The 22,469-nt window shown below is 39.0% G+C and overlaps 1 protein-coding gene across 1 annotated transcript in view; it reads left to right on the top strand.

Annotated features, from left to right (window-relative positions):
- DSCAM (DS cell adhesion molecule) overlaps positions 1-22,469 on the top strand; it is a gene marked incomplete at its 5' end in the record, with an annotated part of 749,720 nt that overhangs the window by 444,875 nt on the left and 282,376 nt on the right. The window contains 2 exons of the mRNA XM_032629458.1: positions 326-622; positions 1,380-1,655. Of these exons, the coding sequence (XP_032485349.1) occupies positions 326-622; positions 1,380-1,655 (573 nt within the window). The remainder of the gene's footprint in view (positions 1-325; positions 623-1,379; positions 1,656-22,469) is intronic.

Genomic DNA, 22,469 nt, shown 5'->3' with positions numbered 1-22,469 from the left:
TTTGGGTGGGGATATACCAGTTTTGAATTATAAACTTCTTGGGAGATGACATTTTTTACCATGAACTTCTGAGTTGTATTATCATTCTTGTTATGACTTCATCAAGAAATATATAAGAAAATTATTAAAGCTTGCTAATGCTGTGTTTACTTATTTGGAAAATGAAATTTTGTCCTGATTGGAACTTAGCTTTATCAATAAAATCAGACTTTTGAGTCATGTCTGAGAAGCAGTACGTGCACATCCTAATCATTAAATAGAAGTACTCAGAAGTTGTTTAATTATTTGTATGTGCCACTTCCTTCCGTGATTTGTCTTCCTGCAGATGGAACTCCCAAAATTATTTCTGCCTTTAGTGAAAAAGTGGTGAGTCCAGCAGAGCCTGTCTCCCTCATGTGCAACGTGAAGGGAACACCGTTGCCCACGATCACGTGGACCCTGGACGATGACCCCATCCTCAAGGGCGGCAGTCACCGCATCAGCCAGATGATCACCTCCGAGGGCAACGTGGTCAGCTACCTGAACATCTCCAGCTCTCAGGTCCGGGACGGGGGAGTCTACCGCTGCACTGCCAACAACTCGGCGGGAGTCGTCCTGTACCAGGCTCGAATAAACGTAAGAGGTGCTTGTCAAATCAGCTCCTCAAAAAAACACACATAACTCATTGTAGTGGAGAAGAAGGTCTCTGCATGCACCGAGCTGAGTCTTGGAATGCCAAAAACGGATTAACTGTCGCTTCCCATTTCCTACCCTCTGCTTCCTACTCAGGAATGGCAGTGATTGGGTTACTGTTGGAGATGGCATTTTGGTTTCTTTAGTCAGCGTGTTCTCTTGTTTTATTCTTAGACTTGTCCACTGGAGCTTTCCTTTCCTGGTATATGCTGTGCTTGCATGCTCTTTCCTTCCTCCTCTTCCATTCTACTATGTCCATGGTAACCCTTCACGTACCTGGTATTTAACTGACATTCACAGTGCAACATGGCATAACCTCCATCTTCATAACCTAGTGTACAGAGAGAGTTAAACAACTGAATGGCTACCAGAGTTTTCACCAAAAGAGCATGACTGTTCAGTGCAGCTAGTTACCTTTTATTGATTAAATTGCCTTTTGTCCTATAATTCAAAACGTCTTAACAGAAGTAGTTGATAATTAAAGTATTTAACACTCACTCAATTCATTTGAAAGTAACAAAATTAAAAGGAAAAAAAATAAACCTTCTTGGTAGAAAATGCCAAATGCAGAAAAAAATGTGCTTAACTGAAACAGATGTCCTTACATGAAACTAATCTACATTTTTAACTCAAGGAAAAGTGTACCCATTTCCACACATAAGAGGTACCCTTAAATTATTTTCAAGAGTTTCTCTGTGTCTCTCCAGGGCCTGCAAGCATTCGACCGATGAAAAATATCACAGCAATAGCAGGACGGGACACATACATTCACTGTCGCGTGATTGGCTATCCGTATTACTCCATCAAATGGTACAAAAACTCTAATCTGCTTCCTTTTAACCACCGCCAAGTGGCATTTGAGAACAATGGCACGCTGAAACTCTCGGATGTGCAAAAGGAAGTTGACGAGGGGGAGTACACCTGCAACGTGCTAGTTCAACCCCAGCTCTCCACCAGCCAGAGCGTCCACGTGACGGTCAAAGGTAAGGCTGTCCCTCGGTCCCCACACAGCTCACCATGACTAAGCTCAACTGTTTCACCAGACCAACCATTAGGAGTGGGGCAATCTCAAAATCTGCATATTCAGAATAGGACAGTTGCAAAGACTGAAGAATGATAAGGTCCATTGGATGTTCTAATCTTTTTACCACTACATCTTCACCAGAGTGATGGTTGATGTAGTCTTCTTTTCACATGAACTTTTGGCTTGGTTTTCCAGGAGATTTGTGTTTTTATAAAATCATAGAAAAAAGAAACATATCATTGACTTGGTTATCTAGTTGTCTGACAGATTGTTTTAAAACACATAGCTTTGTTTTCCTAAAACCTCCTAAAAGTGAGTTCTTTTAGAAGACAACTAGAAGAGATTTTCTATAATGGATGAGGACTTCAAACAAAATAGATGAGCAGGTCAAAGCAACAACATAGGAATGCTACGTTTAAAGGACTCCACAGAAAATTTTCCTGCCTTTTAAATTATTCTTGACACATGACATCATGACGTAGACTGTCATGGACTCAACTGTCAAGATGAGTTTTGTAGATCATGCAGCTCAATCCCAATCTCCTTGTCAGTAAAGACCGGTAAGTGACAAGGCTCCCCCAGGGACATACAGCTTTGTAGTGTGGCAGACCCTTAGGGGAACCCATTTCTTCCATTTCCCAATCCAGTTTCCTCAAGTGAACCTAAAATGAAAATTTTCAGTTATGTAAATAATTGCAGGAAACAGGTCATGGAAATAGCTCTAATGCACCAAGTAATACCAAAAATATGTGGAAACAGCCTCCTGCCCTGCTAAGCTGCCTGCCTGAGCTACACGGTTATCTCCCTAGCTACCAGTAATTGTCTTTTAATGTCCTGGTTACAAAGCTGCATAGGTTTTCCGTGATCTTCCTCAACCATCTTTTCTCACAAATCCTGTTAGTTTACCTGTTTAGGGACACCTATAAATACACACACACACACACACGCACACGCACACACACACAATGTATTGTATTATGTAGTATACGTTAGGTAACATGTATTATGTATTACATATTACATACACCTGCATATAACTTTGAATTTTTTTAATAACCACATATCTTAAGAATTTTCTCAAATCGTTAGAAATTCTTAGTGAGCCAGATTGGTCATAGCTGCATAAAACTTCATTTTGTGATTGTATTTATTTCTTTAACTATGATGGATGGAATATCTACGCTATGCCCGGTAGGTCAATACCTCAGAAAATAAGTTCTACTTGATGACAAAGAATTTTCCCTAAAAGAAAGCAACCCCAGGGATAAAAAGAAGCCAAGCAAAGACCATCAGTAGGGAGGGTGGGAGTGGGCACCAGATGGAAGGAGGCTGTCAGGTGTGGCAATCAGATCAGAGAGGCAGAAAGCAGAATGCCCTCCAGATGCAAAATGATATTAAAACCAAAGAGATCTATAAAACTTACAACAGCCAAATGATCAGAGATAGAGACGTGCCCGGCAGTCTCTAATGATAGCCTTCCAGATGACAGATTAGATGTCTCCATGGACCCTACCATATGAGAATATCACGCACTAAGAAAAACTTGATTAGAAAGACTTTAAACAATGGGTTTACCAAGAAGCTGGGAATACAAAACTTGCTAAAGAAATCTATATTCCACTGCTGTGCATTCATTGTAAGTTAATTTTTTGTGCACATGCCTGGGCCGAGGAGAGAGTATATACTTTTTGTTAATCGTTGCTTCAAAACATGCTTTCTTTTGTTTTAAGGAGCAATGTCTAAACTAAATATAAATACAGTTGGCTATTAATACTACAGTATATTCCACCTTATATAAATACTACAGTATATTCCACCTTATATAAAGATAAAATTTATTGAATTTTATCTTTTGGGGTAGACAAATGAAACTGAATATACTGCAGGCTGAGTGGATAGGGTTAAGCCTGCTTAAACCTGTGTAGGGCTTCCCAGGTGAAAAATAATAAATTCTGGACTCCTATATGTCAACCTAGGGCATACGTTTTGGAGGGAGTCATATTCACGTGCATTGCACTCTAGCAAAGATATTTAGAGTAATTCGATTTAACATACCACTAGCATTTCTTGCTTAAAATGACATCTAACTGTCAACATACAGTAACAGTTATACACCATTAACGATCTTAGCCTTTCCTCAGATGTCAGTAGAAAGTCGTAACCATATTAACTTCCGAGCATTTAAATTTGAATTTTAAAATGTTTTGAAACGAAATATGTAAATTAAATCACACTCCAGTGGTCAGGTTTGTAGCCCATCAAAGCTTTTAAAAAATTAATAACCTTTACTATTTTCAATTATAGTAAGAATTATGATAAGGGAGAGATAAGACATCAACTGAATTACAGGAAAAGACTGAAATTTTTGACTCTCCCTGTGGAGCAGGATTGGAAGACAGTCTTCCTTATTTTATTTATATATATTCAGCTCCATTACCTTTGCAGTTAGACTACACAGTGAATACTGTATTCAGATCATTTTAGAAGAGCAAATATAATACCTCAAAAGTTGGCTTCATGTGGAAGTGGGCCCACTTGTTTCCATTAATAATGCTGCAAACTGTAAAACTAAACCATTTTTATCTTGTTTCCAGGAGGTTTTTCTTTAACACTAGAGCGGTGTGTGTGTGTGTGTATGTATGCGTGTGTGCGTGCGTGTATGTGTGTGTGTGTGTGTGTGTGTGTGTGTGTGTATGTAGATGACATTTGGAAACAATACTATTTTTCAGTCATGTCTTGTTTGCTTCTTTATTCCCCCTTCACTTATTTTGTATCATATGACTTGGGAAATTTTAAAAAAATCAAAAAGATTGATATAAATAACATTTTGATCATTAGTAGTGCCTGAAACTTAAGAAGTTCTAAACTATATTAGGGAGAAGTGCAATTTTGCTTCCTTCAAACATGTATGGAGAAATGAATGTCAAAATCCCTTTTTTCACTTCATTTCAATTTAACAAGCAGTGTTACATTTAACACAATTCAGAGCTCTTCCTGCCTCATTTTAGGTGCCACACTGAACTTGAACAGTGCCCAGTTGAATCTTCTAATTGCTAGGGACCAACACAGCCAGGAAAGTTAATTGGCTGCTAGATAAAAATGTCACCTTCTATTTGTATTTATATAAAACTTTGTCGTTTACAAAACACTTTCATAATTGTAATCTTAATTAATACACACAGTGAGTCTGTAATGTAGATAAAGCATCACCAGAGAAACAGAATAAGAGAGAGCAGGAGACCTGCTCAGGGTTGTCCAGTAATAGATTCAGGGCTCAAATACACATCTTTGCTTTCCAGTACCACCCCACAGTGTGTTTTTGAAAAGTAATTCACATTGCAGTGGGAAGCCAGGATTGAAGTGAGGAGAAATTAACTCAAAGTACCTGGGAAGAAAGCTGTTTAAAAAATCAAGAAAGGAGATTATCTTAGAAGAAAGGGTATGAGCTATTGAGTGCCTAACGTAAGAGAGAGGGAGAATTAGTTAAATTGAAAAGAGGAAAAGGAAGGAATGGATTTGGTGAGTGAGCATGGGTAAGAACCAGAGGACTCCAGAAGTTCTAGTCTGGATGTTGGAAAGTCCAAGAGTGAGAACCTAAAATATCTTATGAACGGTAGGCTTAGTATCATGTGTCTGTGGACCACCATTCTGGATTCAGACCAGCGGAACTTTGATATAAGAATTTGGGGAGTGGGCTGAAATTAGTAGAGAGCAATGGTTGAAACTGTAACTTGGCAAGTGTGCCTAAGAAGCATCAAGCTTTTGGAATTGTATTTTATGAGTTTTTTTAAATTAACATTTGCCAGCTTGTTGTATTTTTTAGATTCCACGTATAAGTGATATCATACAGTATTCGTCTTTCTCTGTCTGACTTACTTCACTTAGCGTAATGCCATCCAAGTCTATCCATGCTGCTGCAAATGGCAAGGGGTCATTCTTTTTATGGCCGACTAGTATTCCATTGTGTATATAGATAGATAGATAGATAGATAGATAGATAGATAGATAGATAGATAGATAGGTAGGTAGATATCACATCTGCCTTATCCATTCATCTGCTGATGGACACTTAGGTTGCTTCCTTGTCTTGACGATTGTAAATAGCACTGTGAACATTGGGGTGCATATATCTGTTTGAATTAGTGTTTTTGTTTTTTTCAGATATATACCTAGGAGTGGAATTGCTGGGTCATATGGTGGTTCTATTTTTAGTTTTTTGAGAAAAATACTACAATAAACTAGTGAGTAAAATAAAAAATAAGCAGACTCACAGATATAGAGAACAAACTAGTGTTTACCAGTGGGGAGAGGGGAGTGGGGAGGGGCAATATAGGAGTAGGGGATTTTTCAAAAAGATTATTATGGGATTATATGAAATCATGTGTGTGAAACTTTTGAAAATTATAAAGCATTATCAAATTTAAAGAATCTTTTAGTCGATAAAAAAGTTAAAAAAATTTATATTTGTCAATAATGAGGTGAGGTGGTGATGCTGGAAAGGAAATAAAAGCAGTGACAAAATTCACACTTTCATATTTCATTTCATTTTCTAAATGTAACACTTCCCAGTTCTAATTCAAGACAGGTTTTTATCGTTTCCTGCTTCAAACTGATGGAAGAGTTAGGTGTCGTTGACAGCATTTCCGACTCATGGTCATGACCCTTTGTGTTCTGCAGCCTAACTGACACACTCTTCTGTACCATCCGGCAGAAAGATCCTGCTCTCACTGCAGCTTTTGATCATAGGGTGCATCTCACCTCGTCTGTCATCCTAGCGGCCTCACAGAGCTACTGTTGGTGCAGTTGGGGAAATGAACACCCTGTTAAAAATGGTGCTGAGAAGGCGTCTGCTTTCCTCCACCTCTCAGTGAGTGGCCAGGAACGTAGTCTTCTAATGACATCATCCTTCAAGGGCTCCTGACAAGCTAATGTCACTTGGCCCAGGCAGAGCTGCAGCTCTGTGCCCGGAAACAACCTTGGCAAGTGTCACCCACTCCCACTTTGTGACTGACGTTTGCTCATTTGCTCTTCCAGCCAGAGCACCATCAACCTCCACCAGGTTCCAAACCCAACTCTGTCAGGGATGAAGAGTCTTCTTCTCTTTATCACTTTCACTTTCTTCCACTCTCCTTTCTCCAGCTACTGGAATCATTTATAATACTGTTCATAGAAAACATAACATTTCGAGGTTATTTTTCTCTTTTAGGTGCCTCATTAAAGTTGAGCAATGTTTAATTTAAGGTCCTATTTGCTAGGGTCTTGTGTGACCATAAATTTTAGTCATTTGCAAAATTCTTGTATTGATTTTCAGCAACTACTTAGAGAGTATACAGTTTCTATTGTGAGTAATATGGGAGAAAATAAAGCTGGTGGGGGAACATAAAGGCAATACATTAAATGTGTAACACTTCCGTGGTAATTTATGACTTCAAATGGAAATTTAAGTTCTCTTTGTTAATGTAATATCCTCATGTGGAAAAAGAAGGCTGATTATGTGGGGATTTTTCACCATCCCTCCTTTGTAAACTACCAAAGACGTACTCATGTTTAAATGTGTTTAAATGACTGTAGTTTCTCACCTGACCTGAGGAGAGGTGCTCTCACACTTCCACAGAAGAGAAGTTCTGTGGTTAGGATGTCAAGACTGAGTTCCAAACTCAGCTGGAGCACTTGCCTTCAAACAGATTTGTCCTGGAGATAGGTTGCTTTGTTATTTTTCTTCCAATCTGGAAAATGAAGCTGGTACATTTCTTTTTTTTTTAACCTGTTTCTTGTTACATTTTAATTATTTTTTATTTTTAAAATTAATTTCTGTTGGAGTGTAGTTGCTTTACAGTGTTGTGTTAGTTTCTGCTGTACAGCAAAGTGAATCAGCTATGCATATACATATATCCTTTCTGTTTTGGATTTCCTTCCCATTTAGGTCACCATGGTACATTGAGTAGAGTCGCTCATTAGTTATCTATTTTATACATAGTATCAGTATTGTATATATGTCAATCCCAACCTCCCAATTCCTCCCACCACCCCCCTTCCCCGTTGGTATCCATACATCTGTTCTCTATGTCTGTATTTCTGTTTTGCAAATAAGAGAGGGTATGGAGAAAAGGGAACCCTCACGCACTGTTGGTGGAAATGTAAATTGATACGGCCACGATGGAGAACAGTATGGAGGTTCCTTAAAAAACTAAAAATAGAACCACCGTATGACCCAGCAATCCCACTACTGGTACCTTTCTTTAAGGAAACACTATATTAATTTTTTTTTTTTTTACAAATAACATCTCAAATTGGTTTACTCTAAGTAGACAAAAAGAACAAGAACATGTATTTGATTTGCTATGAAGTCAAAGAATGCAAATTTTTATTCAGTTAAAATTAAAATTGTGGGAGAAATAAGGTTTTGCAATAATTGTTATGCATGTTAGACACAGGGATTCCAAGAAGGAGAGAATGAAGTAGAGATGAGAAAGGAAGAAAACATGACAAGAAGTTTACTCACACTTTCACTGCCTGACCCACAGTCAATCTCTCTGGATACACACACAGTTGTATGTGCACATAAACACACGCAGGGAAAAAAATTCCTTTGGTAGTGCCAAAGTGATAATGCCCTGATAATATTTTAATCAGAAAAATTTAAACTCATTAAATATGGACTAGTACAAACACAAGTAATTGTCAAAATATATGTTCAACAGAATTTGTAGTTTATGTACATGCAATATATAACAAATACTTATTACATTTATTTATAAATATAAAGATATTACATTCACACATAAAGTATTCGTATGTGTTGAAATCATGTGTAAATATTTATGTGTGTTATATTCAAATGTAGATGGACTTAAGTATATATAAAATATACCTACATATGTGTAAACAGATGATACAAGGATAGAACCTTAGGGATATAAATAAACTTGGGGTTCATCTAGACCAGCATCCCATGTGATACTCAACCTGCTCTTCGACTGTACTCAGATTTTTCCAGACTGTCTGCACGGGGTCTCTGCAGTGCCCCCAATGAGCTCTAAGCCATTTCTGATTCTGCTTGGCCATGATGATCAGACATTTCTTCCTCCTGTTGAATACAAATCTGTCTTCTCTAATTCTTCCTCTTCTTTCTGGTCCCATTGTTTCCTCTGGGGCAGCTCAGAGGAACTCTCCCCCTTCCCCATAGAAACTACCCAATGTGGGCAACGATGAGCCACTGCCTTCCTGACTCACCATCTTTAACATCCTCATTCGTTCAACTGTCTTGTGTACAACAAAGCTCAGAAACTGGTTTCCTTTGTAAGGACACATGGATGTGTCCGTCTGCTCTCAGAGAAACAAGCCTTCTAGGAATTGTCTAATGTCTTAAAGAGGGAAAAGAGAATATCACCTCGATCCTGAAGATAAGGCTTCTTTGTTACAACCCAAGTCCCCACTGTTGAGACGTTCCTTTGGGCTCAAGAGCAAAAACCCAGGTGCTGATTGGTCAGGTGGGAATTTTGTTCTGTTTTGTCAATATTTGGTTTATACCACACCTTTATCATCAGTTCATACAAATTCCCTATTTTGCTTTATCTTTTGTTTTAAACCATTCACCAATTCTGGTATTGTTCTTCCCTGTTTCCATGCCACATATTTATGTTTACTTAATATATTTATCTTTTTAAAAACTTTTTATTTTATATTGTAGTATAGCTGATGAACAATGTTGTGATAATTTCAGGTGCACAGCAAAGAGACTCATCCATACATACACATGTATCCATTCTCCCCCAGACTCCCGTCCCATCCAGGCTGCCACATAACATTGAGCAGAGTTCCCTGTGCTGTACAGTAGTAGGTCCTTGTTGGTTATCCATTTTAAATACAGCAGTACATGTCGATTCCAAACTCCTAACTATCCCTTCCCCCATCCTTCCCCCCAGTAACCATAAGTTTGCTCTCTAAATCTGTATGTTTCTGTTTTGTAAATAAGTTCATTTGTATCATTTCTTTGTAGATTCCACATATAAGGGATATCACATGGTATTTCTCTTTCTCTGTATGACTAAAATTAGAGCTACCACATGACCCTGCAATCCCCCTCCTGGCCATATGTCTGGAGAAAGACAGAGTCCAAAAGGACACATGCACCACAGTGTTCATTGCAGCAATGTTTACAATAGCCAGGACATGGAAGCAACCTAAATGTCCATGGACAGAGGAATGGATATAGAAGATGTGGTGCATATATTTATCTTAAATACGCTTTCTATGCCCTTATTAAGATAAAGATAAAGCCATAAAAGTAAACACTTAGGTTGTCTCCTAGATCTTTGACTCTATATATGATGCTACAATGAATATCCTTGTAGATGTGCCTATATGTAATACTAAGTATAGGATAGGAAATAGAATTGTTACATCATAGAATTTAATTTCACTAATGACTGAATAGCACTCTCCAAAATTCCTATGCTAGTTTATGCCGCCACCAGCCATGTGTAGAAGGTCACAGTTCCCTATATCTTTGCCAATAATTAATATTATCTGCCCTTCTAATTTTTGCAATATAATGGATGTAATGTTTATTTTAATTTCTTCCATCACTACTGAGGTTGAGCATCTCTTTATATTCTTTTTAGGTATTTGGGTGTCCCATCTATGAATTTCCTTTACCCATTTTGCCATCAGTCTTCCTGCTATTTCTTCCTGCTTTGCTATAGTTCTTTAATGTAAATATGAATCTCTTGTTACTTATAAATAGTTGTGAGTATATTTTCCAAGGTCTCTTGACTCTATCTTTGATTGTCTTCATTGGGATCTGGTTTAGAAGACTCTGGGCTCATGGAAGATCCATGCCTACATTTTTTTTTTTTTCTATATTTGTTCTATGTTTACATTCCACTGTCCACATTTAGGTCTTCAGTCCACATTGAGGATTGGGGATATAGTAGAGGTGGGTGTCCAATTTTTTCTTTATTGACTGAGTCAGTATTCCTAATATCATTTATTAAATAACCCATGCTTTCCACTCTTCTACATATATCAAGATATGGTGGTGTGGACAGAGGTCATTTTCGTTCTGTGAAATGTATTGAAACTTTCTTTATGGATTTTTCATATATTAATAAATGTCTGTTTTTTCATATATTTGTTGGGCATAGGTTTGTATGTGTTAGATTAAATTTAATAATTGTGTTATATCTCATCTCTAGCTTTGACAATTTTTTTATTCCTTTCATTGACCAGTGATCAAAGTGGATGTTAATATTACCAAATGTAATTGATTTATCTATCTTCTGCTATAATCTCTGGTAATGTTTTGTCTTATATTATCTATTATATGATTGATAATTACTCTTCTTTCCTTCTTTGTGCCTGGTAGATCTTTGCCCATTTCTTCAACTCCTGCTTTTATGTAGCTTTTTATTCTGTGATGTTGCTTGAACCCGGTTTTTAATCCAGTGTGTGTGTCTGTGTGTGTGTGTGTGTGTGTGTGTGTGTGACTTTTGATGCGTGTTTAACACATATATGTTTATTTGAATTGATTTTATATCAAAAGTTGTTTTAGTCAGCTTATTTTATATTTTCCGTTTACTCTCTACTTCTTGTTCTCTCTCTTCACTTGGCACTGAACAGGATCACTCAAGTATTGATAATTAGGTTTACAAAAAGATCTGTTGATACTAAGTGCTCATAAATATGCTGCAATCATATCTCCAACCGCATAAACGTCCCTGTACTAACTGTTCAATTCAGTGAAAGAATTTGTTAATTTCTTCAAGAAAGAGCCAGTTGCTTATGATGTGTATTAATCTGGGTGTGGCAATAAAATACCTTGGTTTTGCAGACCTGAATCTTCCAGGTTGTCCACAAGTGATAAAAATGCTTGGAAGATTTCACTCTGTACCTTCCTTTCAAAGAATCAGAACATGTCTGCGCTGAAAGCCATCTTGTCTGAGTCTTATCAAGAGGAATTAGAGACCCCGAAAATTGAGGAGACTCATGGAGGGACACACAGGTGGCTGAAAGTGTAGAGAGGGGTTTGTATAATTAGTTTTGCATAGATCTATGCTGATGTGACTACTGGGTGGATGGAATATAGAGGGACATATCTTTCATTGGTGTATATTCATGCATTTAACAGTATCCCTCCTTCATTATATCACTAATTCAATGCCTGAAATTTGCCAAAATAATTTCACTGACGTACAGCTTTGTTGAAATATCATAGTTACATTTTTATATCCTTGTCTTCTCTATGACGTATTTCATAAAAAAGAATACAGCCACCTGAAGTCAGTTACAGTTAATAACCAAGCTTTTAAAGAAGGATGACCTTTTCTAAGCCAAGGTCATGAAAAATATTTCTCAAGTAAATACCTTGCTATTACTAGCAATTCTTGTAAAGAAGCTAATTGGGAAAAGAAGGTAAGCTTTAAAACGAATGCCAGCGATTTTGTGAATTTTGGCTGTCCTTGTCATTTAGCCTGGCCGGCATCACCTCTAGTTTGAGTCCCATGGCTTTGCCTGCACTAATAGTCCATAGAAATAAAAACAAAATAAGTGCAACCCATCTGGAAGAGTCTTTTCTCCACCTGGGTTAGTACAACATGAGAGCTATGTTTCATTTTCTTGATGCCATTATGATTCAAATGGCTTTTCTTTAAATATTAGACATGCAAGTTAGTTTAGGTTAAATCAGAAAACTACTCAGTTTTATTACCAAATCTCTATGTAACCATGTTATTGACCCCAACCAGGAGAAGAGTAACCTGCCTATCTATCTCCTCAGTCCAAGGTGACTCTTACTGTTAAATACAGAAATTCTCATGAATTCTGCAGGTGTTCACCAGTTTTAAATGTTAAAGAAACTATTTATTTCAACATATGGTTATGGCTATCAAATGCCTTCCATGAAAATCCTTGAAGAAATGTCTTATATGGTTAAAAACTAGAATCCCCTGAAAAAAACACCCAATTCCTACCCCTATATCCCACTACAGGCATCTATATAGGTGGTCCATTTTTCCTGAGAGTGCCTTGGAAGAAGATGCTGTCATGTTTCTCATGGCTCGTTTTAATGTTTTATTTCCGAAAATTTCAAGCAGTTTGTCTTCTCTTTATATCTAATATGTGTCTTTCCAGCTGATGAAAACAACAGTTCCTGTTTCTCTTTATTATAATTCTACATTATGCCTTAAGGATTTTTTTTTCTTCCTAAAATGTTTTAAGTGTATTTTCTCCCATGGACTTAATTGGTATTTTAAAACATTTTAAAAGTTTCTCTTACCTTTATACTTATGTTGTCATATTTATGGCTCCGTAGTTCTTCTCATAATCTGGTCGTCCAAAATAGGCATCCTACGTAAGAACGACCTTGTTTAAAAATCTTAGTAGGAGAGTTAGCTACACTCACCTCTGATTTATTCCAAAGTTACACTATTCTTATGTCAACTGTGCTATTCTGTTGGGTTGTATTTAGCTTATGAACCCTACCTATGCTTTTGGCTTCATCTACTGGGAACCCATTATCCAGTGCATGCAGTATGTGTACGTGCTTGGGTATTTGTGTGTGTGTGTGTGTGTGTGTGTGTGTGTGTGTGATTAATGTTTGCCAGGTTTTCTTGTGTTTTTAAGTTGAGCCTTCTGGAATTTCTTGGGTTCTAATTCAGATATTGGCATTGAATTCTTCCTCAGTTTTGTACTCTTGGATATACACTTACTGAGCTTGTGAATATGCACAGCCCCATGTTAAAGGTAAAGATGGAAGTTCCATGCTGAGCACTGGCTGAGCTTAGGACAGGTAAATGAGTAAAACAAACAAGTGAATAAACAGATACAGACTTTTTGAAGGTAATGAGCAGCATTCTTTTTTTAATTTTTATTTTATTTATTTATTTTTTTGCGGTACACGGGCCTCTCACTGCTGTGGCCTCTCCCATTGCAGAGCACAGGCTCCGGACACGCAGGCTCAGCGGCCATGGCTCACAGGCCCAGCCGCTCCGCGGCATGTGGGATCTTCCCGGACCGGGGCACGAACCCGTGTCCCCTGCATCGGCAGGTGGACTCTTAACCACTGCGCCACCAGGGAAGCCCGAGCAGCATTCTTAAAATTAACTTTTCAAACTATTTTTTCCCTTGCTTCTGTCATCCCTTTTTTGTTCTGCAGGAGAATAGGAGAATACTGATAATCACGTACAGAGGGGTCTTACTAAAAGAGAACCCAGCACACATGATAATTCTCCCCTGGTCACAGTCCAAAATGAATAAAAGCAACATGGATGGATGGATGGATGGATGGATGGATGGATGGATGCAGTATACAGAGACAGTATGACAAACAGACCTGGTTTTGTTATGAATAGTAGATCAATTTTTTTTTTTTATTTTTGATGAGGCAAACTGCTGCAGGTTGTATTCTCCCGGGAGCAGCCTCTGAGATGGAGTTTGGTGTGCAGGATGTTTACCAGGGAGTGTCCTTACCATCAACACGTGTGGAAGAAGGGAAAGGGGGAGGGACTGGGCACAGGGAGAAGATGTGCTGGCCCATGACAGCCTCATCTGACTCTGCAGGGGTCTCTGGAGTGTTCCTTCAGAGTTGTCCTGAGTTGGGGCAAAATTGCCCTCTTCGGCCACTCGTTGGAAGGGCCTGCACTCGGGTGAGGAAATCTCTGCAGCTGAGCCCACCTTTGAAGCAGCTGATGACTGAAGGGTGCCCCCTGAGGTCACTCGCAGAATCTGGGGCTCATGTCCTTGAAGGAACCTGGGCCACGTGTCTTCACGTACATCAAATCCTACCACTTATGCAGATGTTACATAGCTATCGATGTGCATCTTAAATACCTTTTCCTAAAAATAATAACTTTCATTAAATTGCTCCCACTTTCTCTAATAACGCTAGTCCAATATTTCAGATAGGAGATGAAAACTGTCACAGTGTAGGGCAGTAGCATCATTAGACTAGATGTTTTGTTACCAAAACAATTTTTAACTCAAAGAATCTCTTTGATTCCTATGATTTCTTTAGTTTATTCAGGCCATATCGGTGCATCTACTGTTAATGAGATCAAATAATAATAGGATGGTCCCCGCCAACACAGGGTTGGGGTCAGTGGAAGGACCTATAGACAACTATAATACATGAGAGGAGGTAGCAAGTCTTGAGGGAAGTGGCACAGGGTGAGAAAAAAATCATTTCAACTAGTGATGGGAGTAGAGTGGGCAGACAAATAAGAAAGTCACTGATTTCAACACAATGCCATCAAAGAAATATATGGGAGGTGTTTTGGAAGTAGGGAAGATGGACATCTAGCTAGTTCTGGGCATAAACTCTGGAGTCAAAAAAAAGGTTTCCGAGAGAAACTGAGTTGAGTCTCAAAGGGATTTACAGCCTGAAAAAATCTCCAAAGCAGGTAACAGCTGAGCTGAGTTTTCACACTTTAAGCTGGTAGGGGTGAGAATGGGCACTGCTGGGGCGGGGGACAGAAAGAGGGACAGGGTGCAGCCCTTGACATTCAGAGTCAATGTGGCTGAACCAAAGGACACTTACTGTAGGCAAATGGTGTGAGTCGGCACAGAGACAGATCAGATCTCGTAGCGTTCGGTGCCTCCTGCGCCATCCTAAAGGCAGCGAAGTGATAGAAGCAGAGGGAGATACAAAGTGTTTTAGGAAAACTAATCTGATTGAGGTCTATGAGGTGGATTATACTTCAGAAAGAAAACAAATGGGAAGACCAATTAGGACACAATTGAAAAGTTTTAATACAAGATGGTGGGAGGTATGCATATGGCTGATTCACTTTGTTGTACAACAGAAACTAACACAGGATTGTGAAGCAATTATACTCCAATAAAGATCTATTTAAAAAAATAAAGATGATGGAAGAATGCTTGGGGAAAAAAAGAGCCAGATGCAAGAGGTACTGAGAGGTGGAGTAGACAAGACATCACAGCCAGTGAGAGGGGTTGGAGATAAAGAGAAATGTACAGCTAGGAATATTATACAAAATCGTATCGTATCATATCATACTATGTTATATTATAAATAACATTAATGTAATAATATTTATTATTCTGAGCTTCTTGCAGCTGGGAGATTTTGCTAGAGAATTGAAGGAGAAGCTTAGATTAAGGGGAAACACGACACGTTTGGTTTGGGATTGGAGATGCTTCTGGGCTATCCAGTTGGAGGTCTTAGCGGACAGCTGAACAAGTAGGCAGGAAGCTTGGGAAGGAGTTTTGGATGAAGATGTTGATAAGGCAAACCACTGCCTCACGCTCATAACTGGCAGGGAGGCTGTAGGTGACACCGTCAGGGAAACAGGGGGAGGGAGCCAGACCAGGGCACTGAGGAGCAACGTCTCCATTAGTGAGGGGCACAGAGTCTTCCTCTGAATCGCTGAACTATTTATTTAAGGTTTTCAATCTCCTTCTTACTTTGTGTGAACTTTTCAAGTGGAAGAGGTGCCTACCCTCATTATCCCTTTGCTATGGGATCTATGAACTCTTATAAACCATCTTATAAACCATCTGTCTAGGATTTATAAATACCCATAAGCAAGCAGAGATGGTGACAACATTTATTATTCCTGAGAATACATTACTAGTCCATAGTCATATAGAGAGATATATAGATAATTTCTGATCACATTGATCACACAAACATTGTGTAATTCAATTCTAATAATTGAAAAAACCTAGCACCTCATTGGCTGTATTGGACCCTTTGTTGAGTAAAATGAGGACAATATTCTATATGGACAAAATAACATGCATTAGGAAATAGTACCAGAAAGCAACATAGTTTCCACTCACTGTAAAACCTGCAACATAACCTGAGAAAAGATGTGTTTTATCACAGGAATATCTGCAGCAGATGGTGTTCTAACAACAGCAGGACCAATGTGAAGCAGGTGCTCACCTTGAGCGAGAACTGGGAAATTCGTGTACATGATTTTGCATGTTGTTTGTTTCACTTGTAAACAGGCCTTCAAGTCACGGCAGGTGTCTTGAACCTGGGACTTTCTGAAACTGGGGTAAATATGTGTGATTGGTTCCCCTATTGTTTTCTGTCCATGAAGGAGAATGTTTATCACTGAGAATGTAGCCAGAGCTGAGTAATCTCGGAAACTCCAATTTATGTTTCTGCTATGACACCTGTCTTAAAGAGTTCTAAGCCAAACAGGGATTCTTCTCCTTACCTGAGCACGGCTTAAATAATTCACGGGAGTGAATTTCCCTAAATGCACCCAAACCGCCTACTTAAATAACTCAGCCACAGAAATTTAAGTGTGGTCATTTCAATCTCTGGCTAAAGAAAACCTATTTAATTTTTTACGTTTTATATGGCTTGGGTTGTTGAAAATATGCCCAGGATACAGCTCCCTAAGGGAATTTTTAGAGATGGACCCTGAATGCCTGCCGTCCTACCACACGGGAGAGACAATGAGTCACTCCTTCTCTGCCTTTCCCACCCAGCAGCAGCGCCAGAGAGCACCCTGCTAGCTCACTCCCACCTTTTATTTCTGGGTCAGTGTTTGAGTGTCAGTTAATATCAGTTCATATTGAACCCCAAGGAAGCTTAGAGAGCAAGGTCAAGAAGGGCTTGCAGAGAAGCCCACATTTATGTGCACATGCTTAAGCCTCTGTTTATTTAGCACCTGCCGGCTCCCAGCAATGCCCTTCTTACTTGCGCATTGTACCCTCCTGAAGCTCTGGAGGGCTCTGGTCATGCCCTTCTCACTTCAGCAGGTACAGGCCAAGGACCGGCAGCCCAATTCGTGGTGAGCCAGAAGCAGCTCTGGCAGAAGTTGCTCAGCTCAGGGGAACAAGCTGACGCAGTGGTTCAGAGCTGGCACCGGTGGCCGTACCTGAATAAGGAAGGCCAGGTCTTGACTTTATCTCCCCAGCTTGCCCTAACAGCAGGGGGAGGGGTGGCTCAGCGGGTCCACTAGTTAGAAGTCCTGGGCCCCTAGGACATGCGGCATGTAATATGTGTGCACGGAAAATACTTGTCGTTGTGAGAACATGAATGCAAAAAGAGTAAAGAGTGATAGGTATAGAAGTAGGCATATTAGACAATCTTAGAGGGTAAAGGATCTTGGAAATTATACTCTAGGAGCACTTGGAGGTTTTCAGGCGGGTTTTGCATTTCAGAACACTTTGGTGATGGATATGTGGGAAATGCATTTCAGGGAGAATAAAATAATTATTATTTTGGTACAGGTGAGAGATAAGAGAGGACTCTTGGCAGTGGAAGTCGGAATGCATAGAAAGGTCCTGATTCAAAAGAGATTTAGACCAGGAAATCTTGAGGGATTTAGTGATTTATTAGATGATATGATTGAGAACAAGATAGAAGTATGCATGCCTCTCAGTTTCTAGATTTAGTGCCCAACCACTTGGGAATTGCTTAGTCTGCTCATTCAATCACGTCATAAACTTCATGGGCCCCAAGACTACTCAGGCTGAATAGTAGCCTCACCTTTGTCCTTCCCATCTCACCATCTCATCATTGTTATGTCCTGGATGTATCTCTCTTTGTATTCATAACTTCAGGATTGTCTAATGTGCAAAATGTAGACACGTGTTCATCATCACCTCTTAAAAGGTATTTTCAAAAACTATTATGCAGTTAAGATGTACAAGGCACCCTTTATTCCACTAGTTGTGAGAAGTAAAAAAGATAAACTCTATATATCTCCTGCCTCCTGGGTCACTCTACTTAGGAAACAGCCTTATACATAGATCACTATATTCACATGTCATATATTTTATTATAAAATCTTGAACAACAGGCTCTTGGGGTGGGTGGAGAAAGATTTTAATTGTGTTGTGTGAACAGAATGGAGGACTGTATCACATGGGGCCGTGATCTACAATTCTGTACTCTAAAGCATACTGTAAAGTAGCAGAATTGGACAAAGAACCAATTCTATGGGTAGACAGTCCATTAAGCGATGTGCTCGACCCACAAGTCACACGTGTTCACCAGCCTCACGGTTTTTGAGCCACAGCTCAGTGGCCGTGGACAGTACAGAGCCCTGAGCCTACGCAGGTTCTAGGCATCCCTGATGGGCATACAGATTCTAAAATGGGTGTGTAATTGGGACTGAACTCTCAGAGATCAGCCATGGGATTTGCATTCCCACAATGGGCAGGATTAGGAGATGCAATTTTTGGATGAAACATGTAAGATGTTATAAAAAGAAAATGCCTTAAAGGATGGGAAGAAAGGGCTTGTTAAACAGAATGGAGAAGAGGAGCTAGAAAGATGAAAATAACCACAGCCTTGACTCAGAATACTTTGGCTTGAGGCAGGCTCCCTGAGCAGCCTGATACCGAAAGCTGTCAACCTGAGACTTTTGTATGGAGACTCACGGAGTTAAATTACCAGTGGACGTGAAATGACGAAATGTTGGAATTGATGGAATTATATATGGCAATGGAACTAGAGCCTTATATGTCTCAACATGCATGCAATGTATTTGATCTTCCCAGTGAATTATGGGCCTTGGGACAAAAGGAAAAAAAAAAGAGTTAAGAAGAGGAAAGGTAGAAGGCTGCTAAACTGAGCTACTTCTAGGTACCACCTGGGCTCTGGGGCTGGCATGTTACATAAAGCCCTCTCCTGACACTCATGAATGTGTCACTGTCACCAGTTTACACATGAAGAAATGGAATCTTAGAGTTAAAAAAAAACTGGATCGAGATAACACTGCTAACTACTCAAGACTGGCCAACACACAACTATGTTTGTTTCAGTATGTCATACTCCACTCTGGGTGAGGGGGAAAGTAGAACTTGTTTTGTCCCCTGTGAAGAAGAATATACAGTTAGTTAATTTTTGAGGGACAAGACACAGAAATGTATTAGCCTCATTTAATGTTCTTGTTCAGGTTTAGAAAGAATAAGAATCTAAACTAACATCTGACAGTATTCAAGGGCTCTGCACTGCCTCAGAGAAAGGAACCCCCAGCATTATGTAGAATAAAATACACAAGCCTGGTAAGAAGTGACATTTAGCAGGTATCTATATACTTTATGAAGGACGGTTACGTGGAAACCTGCCGCAGGTCGTATTCAGAATTTCTGCTCCTGTATTGTTACAAGGTTTTACTGTCAGTAAGATTCAGAGAATTTACCTTAAAAGGTGACATAATGACTCAGACACAATAAGCAATGCACCTCAAACAGGTGATTTGGCTTCACCAAAATCATTACAAGAGTTTTTGAATCACTTGGTTTACTTTTTGCCTCTAATTTTATATCTTATACATGTAAAATATAAGATTCTGGACCCCTTAAAATATTTTTAAGCATTTTGTACAGCAGACTTGTGTTTCGTGGCTGAAGCAAGGGAGGCAACACATGTAGTAAGAAGTGACATGACACACAGGTCTTTTAATTTGTGTTAAAAAAATAAAGTGCATCCCAATGTAATGTGGCAGGCAAAATAAGAAGTTACAAACCTGATTTGACATTATTCTGGGAAAGTGACTTTTCCCTCTAACTAAATTCTTCCTTTCATCATGAAAATTTTATTTTAACTATCTTGGATAGTTTCTGTTTATAAATACATTTTAAAATATTTTAAATATTATCTTTTTCCCCTGTAATATATTAACAATAACTTATGAGTCAGAGTCTTAATTATGCACTATGATATTGTATTAATTGCAGAAAAGCTGGCTATTATGAACAGTGTGCCCCAGCAAAAAATGTCCCCAGGTGCTGTGTGTGTTGCATTGTATCTACTCTATAGTTTATGCTTCGTTTCTCCCCACCTTTACCTTACCAATTGTGGCTTCTTACTGAGCCCTCATCAATATGTCTGAATTCTCAGCATCTGGTTTAGACCAAGAAAGGAGATAATAAGGGTGCCACAGAAGTTTAAAATACGATGTTCAGAGAGAGGGATTATCCTTTGAGTGACGTGAGTGAGGGTTAGTGCCTGGACTTTCTGACCTTTGTTTTTACTGGTTTGGAACCTTCATTTCCAGCAGTGTCACTTTATACCTAAACGTTTTGAAATTTACTTCTTTAACTATAATTATACTTCTTACAGTTCTATAAACCAGTGAATTACATATATTTTAGAATTATGGAAAGCATGAATTTTTAAAAATTGATTCACCTATAGCTACTTCTTGCCTCTGTTCTTCAGAAATAATATGCATATGCCCTTTCTCTGTCCTATAACTTTCTTCTGCTATAAAAAGACACTCTTGTATTTAATAATTGTTAATGGCCTACAGCCCATATTGTTTTCTTATTAAATAGATAGGTCAGAGGTGCTATATCTTATCTTTCTTTCTTTTTTTTAAATTAATTTATTTTTATTTCTGGCTGCGATGGGCCTTCGTTGCTGCACGTGGGCTTTTCTCTAGTTGCAGCGAGCAGGGGCTACTCTTCCTTGTGGTGCGCGGGCTTCTCATTGCGGTGGCTTCTCTTGTTGCGGAGCACGGGCTCTAGGCGCACAGGCTTCAGTAGTTGTGGCTCGTGGGCTCAGTAGTTGTGGCTCATGGGCTCTAGAGCACAGGCTCAGCAGTTGTGGCACACGGGCTTAGTTGCTCCGTGGCATGTGGGATCTTCTTGGACCAGGGCTCCAACCTGTGTCCCCTGCATTGGCAGGCAGATTGTTAACCACTGAGCCACGAGGGAAACCCTTATTTTTCTTTCTTGATCTGGGGCTTAGAAAGTAAGTCCTTATATATTTCTTCTCCGTATTGTAACTAATAAGGGAAATGGAGTCCTTTCCCTTGCCCACTAATGTTTTGTTTAACCGTTCTGTTCTTTTCCTCATATTAAAGGCTTATGAAATAGAATCAGTGCTAAGAAACCAAGTCAGGTGCATGTGAAAATCTGTGACCCCTGTGCTCATTCACTGCTCACAGAAGCCCCCTCATTTTACAAATAAGGAAACTGAGGCACGTAGGGGTGCTCATGACTTTAGTTAGTAGCACAGCTGAACTTAAACCCAGGTAGTCTGGCTCCAAAGTTCTTATCCTAGAAAAATGATCTGCAGTTCAGATAAAAAGTACCAAGCCAACAATGGGTGCTTAGGTTTGTCTGAGTAGACTCAAAATTAGGTTTCTGTGTGTAAGTAAACCAAAGAAGAAGAAACATAGTTACTTTTTATTTTTAAAATGTCAACGTATTAAGTGTTAATACTTAATATGGAGTAAACATTCGTAACACTTGGGGCAAGATTTAGAGAAATACAAGCACTTTTGCTACAACTTGGCACTTTCCCTGCCTAATGACAAACAACTGTGAACAAACACAGTGTAATCCAACTTGATCTATGCAGGGTGTAGGCTGTCAATGTTTATTATGCATAAGAATGTCTTCTTATAGCAGAAAAAAGTTACAGGATAGAGAAAGGGCTCTACTTTTCAAGAACAGAGGCAAGAATTAGCTACAGAGTGATCAGAATTTAAAAAGAAAACAGAAACAAAATTCATACTATCCACATTTCTAAAATATCACTAACTCATTGGTTATAAGCACCAGGTAGAACCTCATCCTGAGATCTTTTTCTCTTAGCGTCAGATCGACTTGTTGCAGACCCAAAGTTCTAACTTTACATTGAGGATCCACAGCAGTTTTGACATTGAATATGCTTGTCTGTGCTTTCAGCTATCTGTTTCCTTGCTTGCTTGTTTGTTTGTTTATCTCATAAAACCTAACATGAGTCACCTGCTTACTAACTGACTAATTTGCAACTTTGCTAATGACTAACTTGCAATTCTAACTTCCACCTTCTTTTGAAAGCATACAGGAGTAG

Source organism: Phocoena sinus, chromosome 4 (assembly GCF_008692025.1).
Source record: "Phocoena sinus isolate mPhoSin1 chromosome 4, mPhoSin1.pri, whole genome shotgun sequence".
NCBI classification, from domain to species: Eukaryota; Metazoa; Chordata; class Mammalia; order Artiodactyla; family Phocoenidae; genus Phocoena; species Phocoena sinus.
This window is presented reverse-complemented; position numbering and strand designations above follow the sequence as displayed.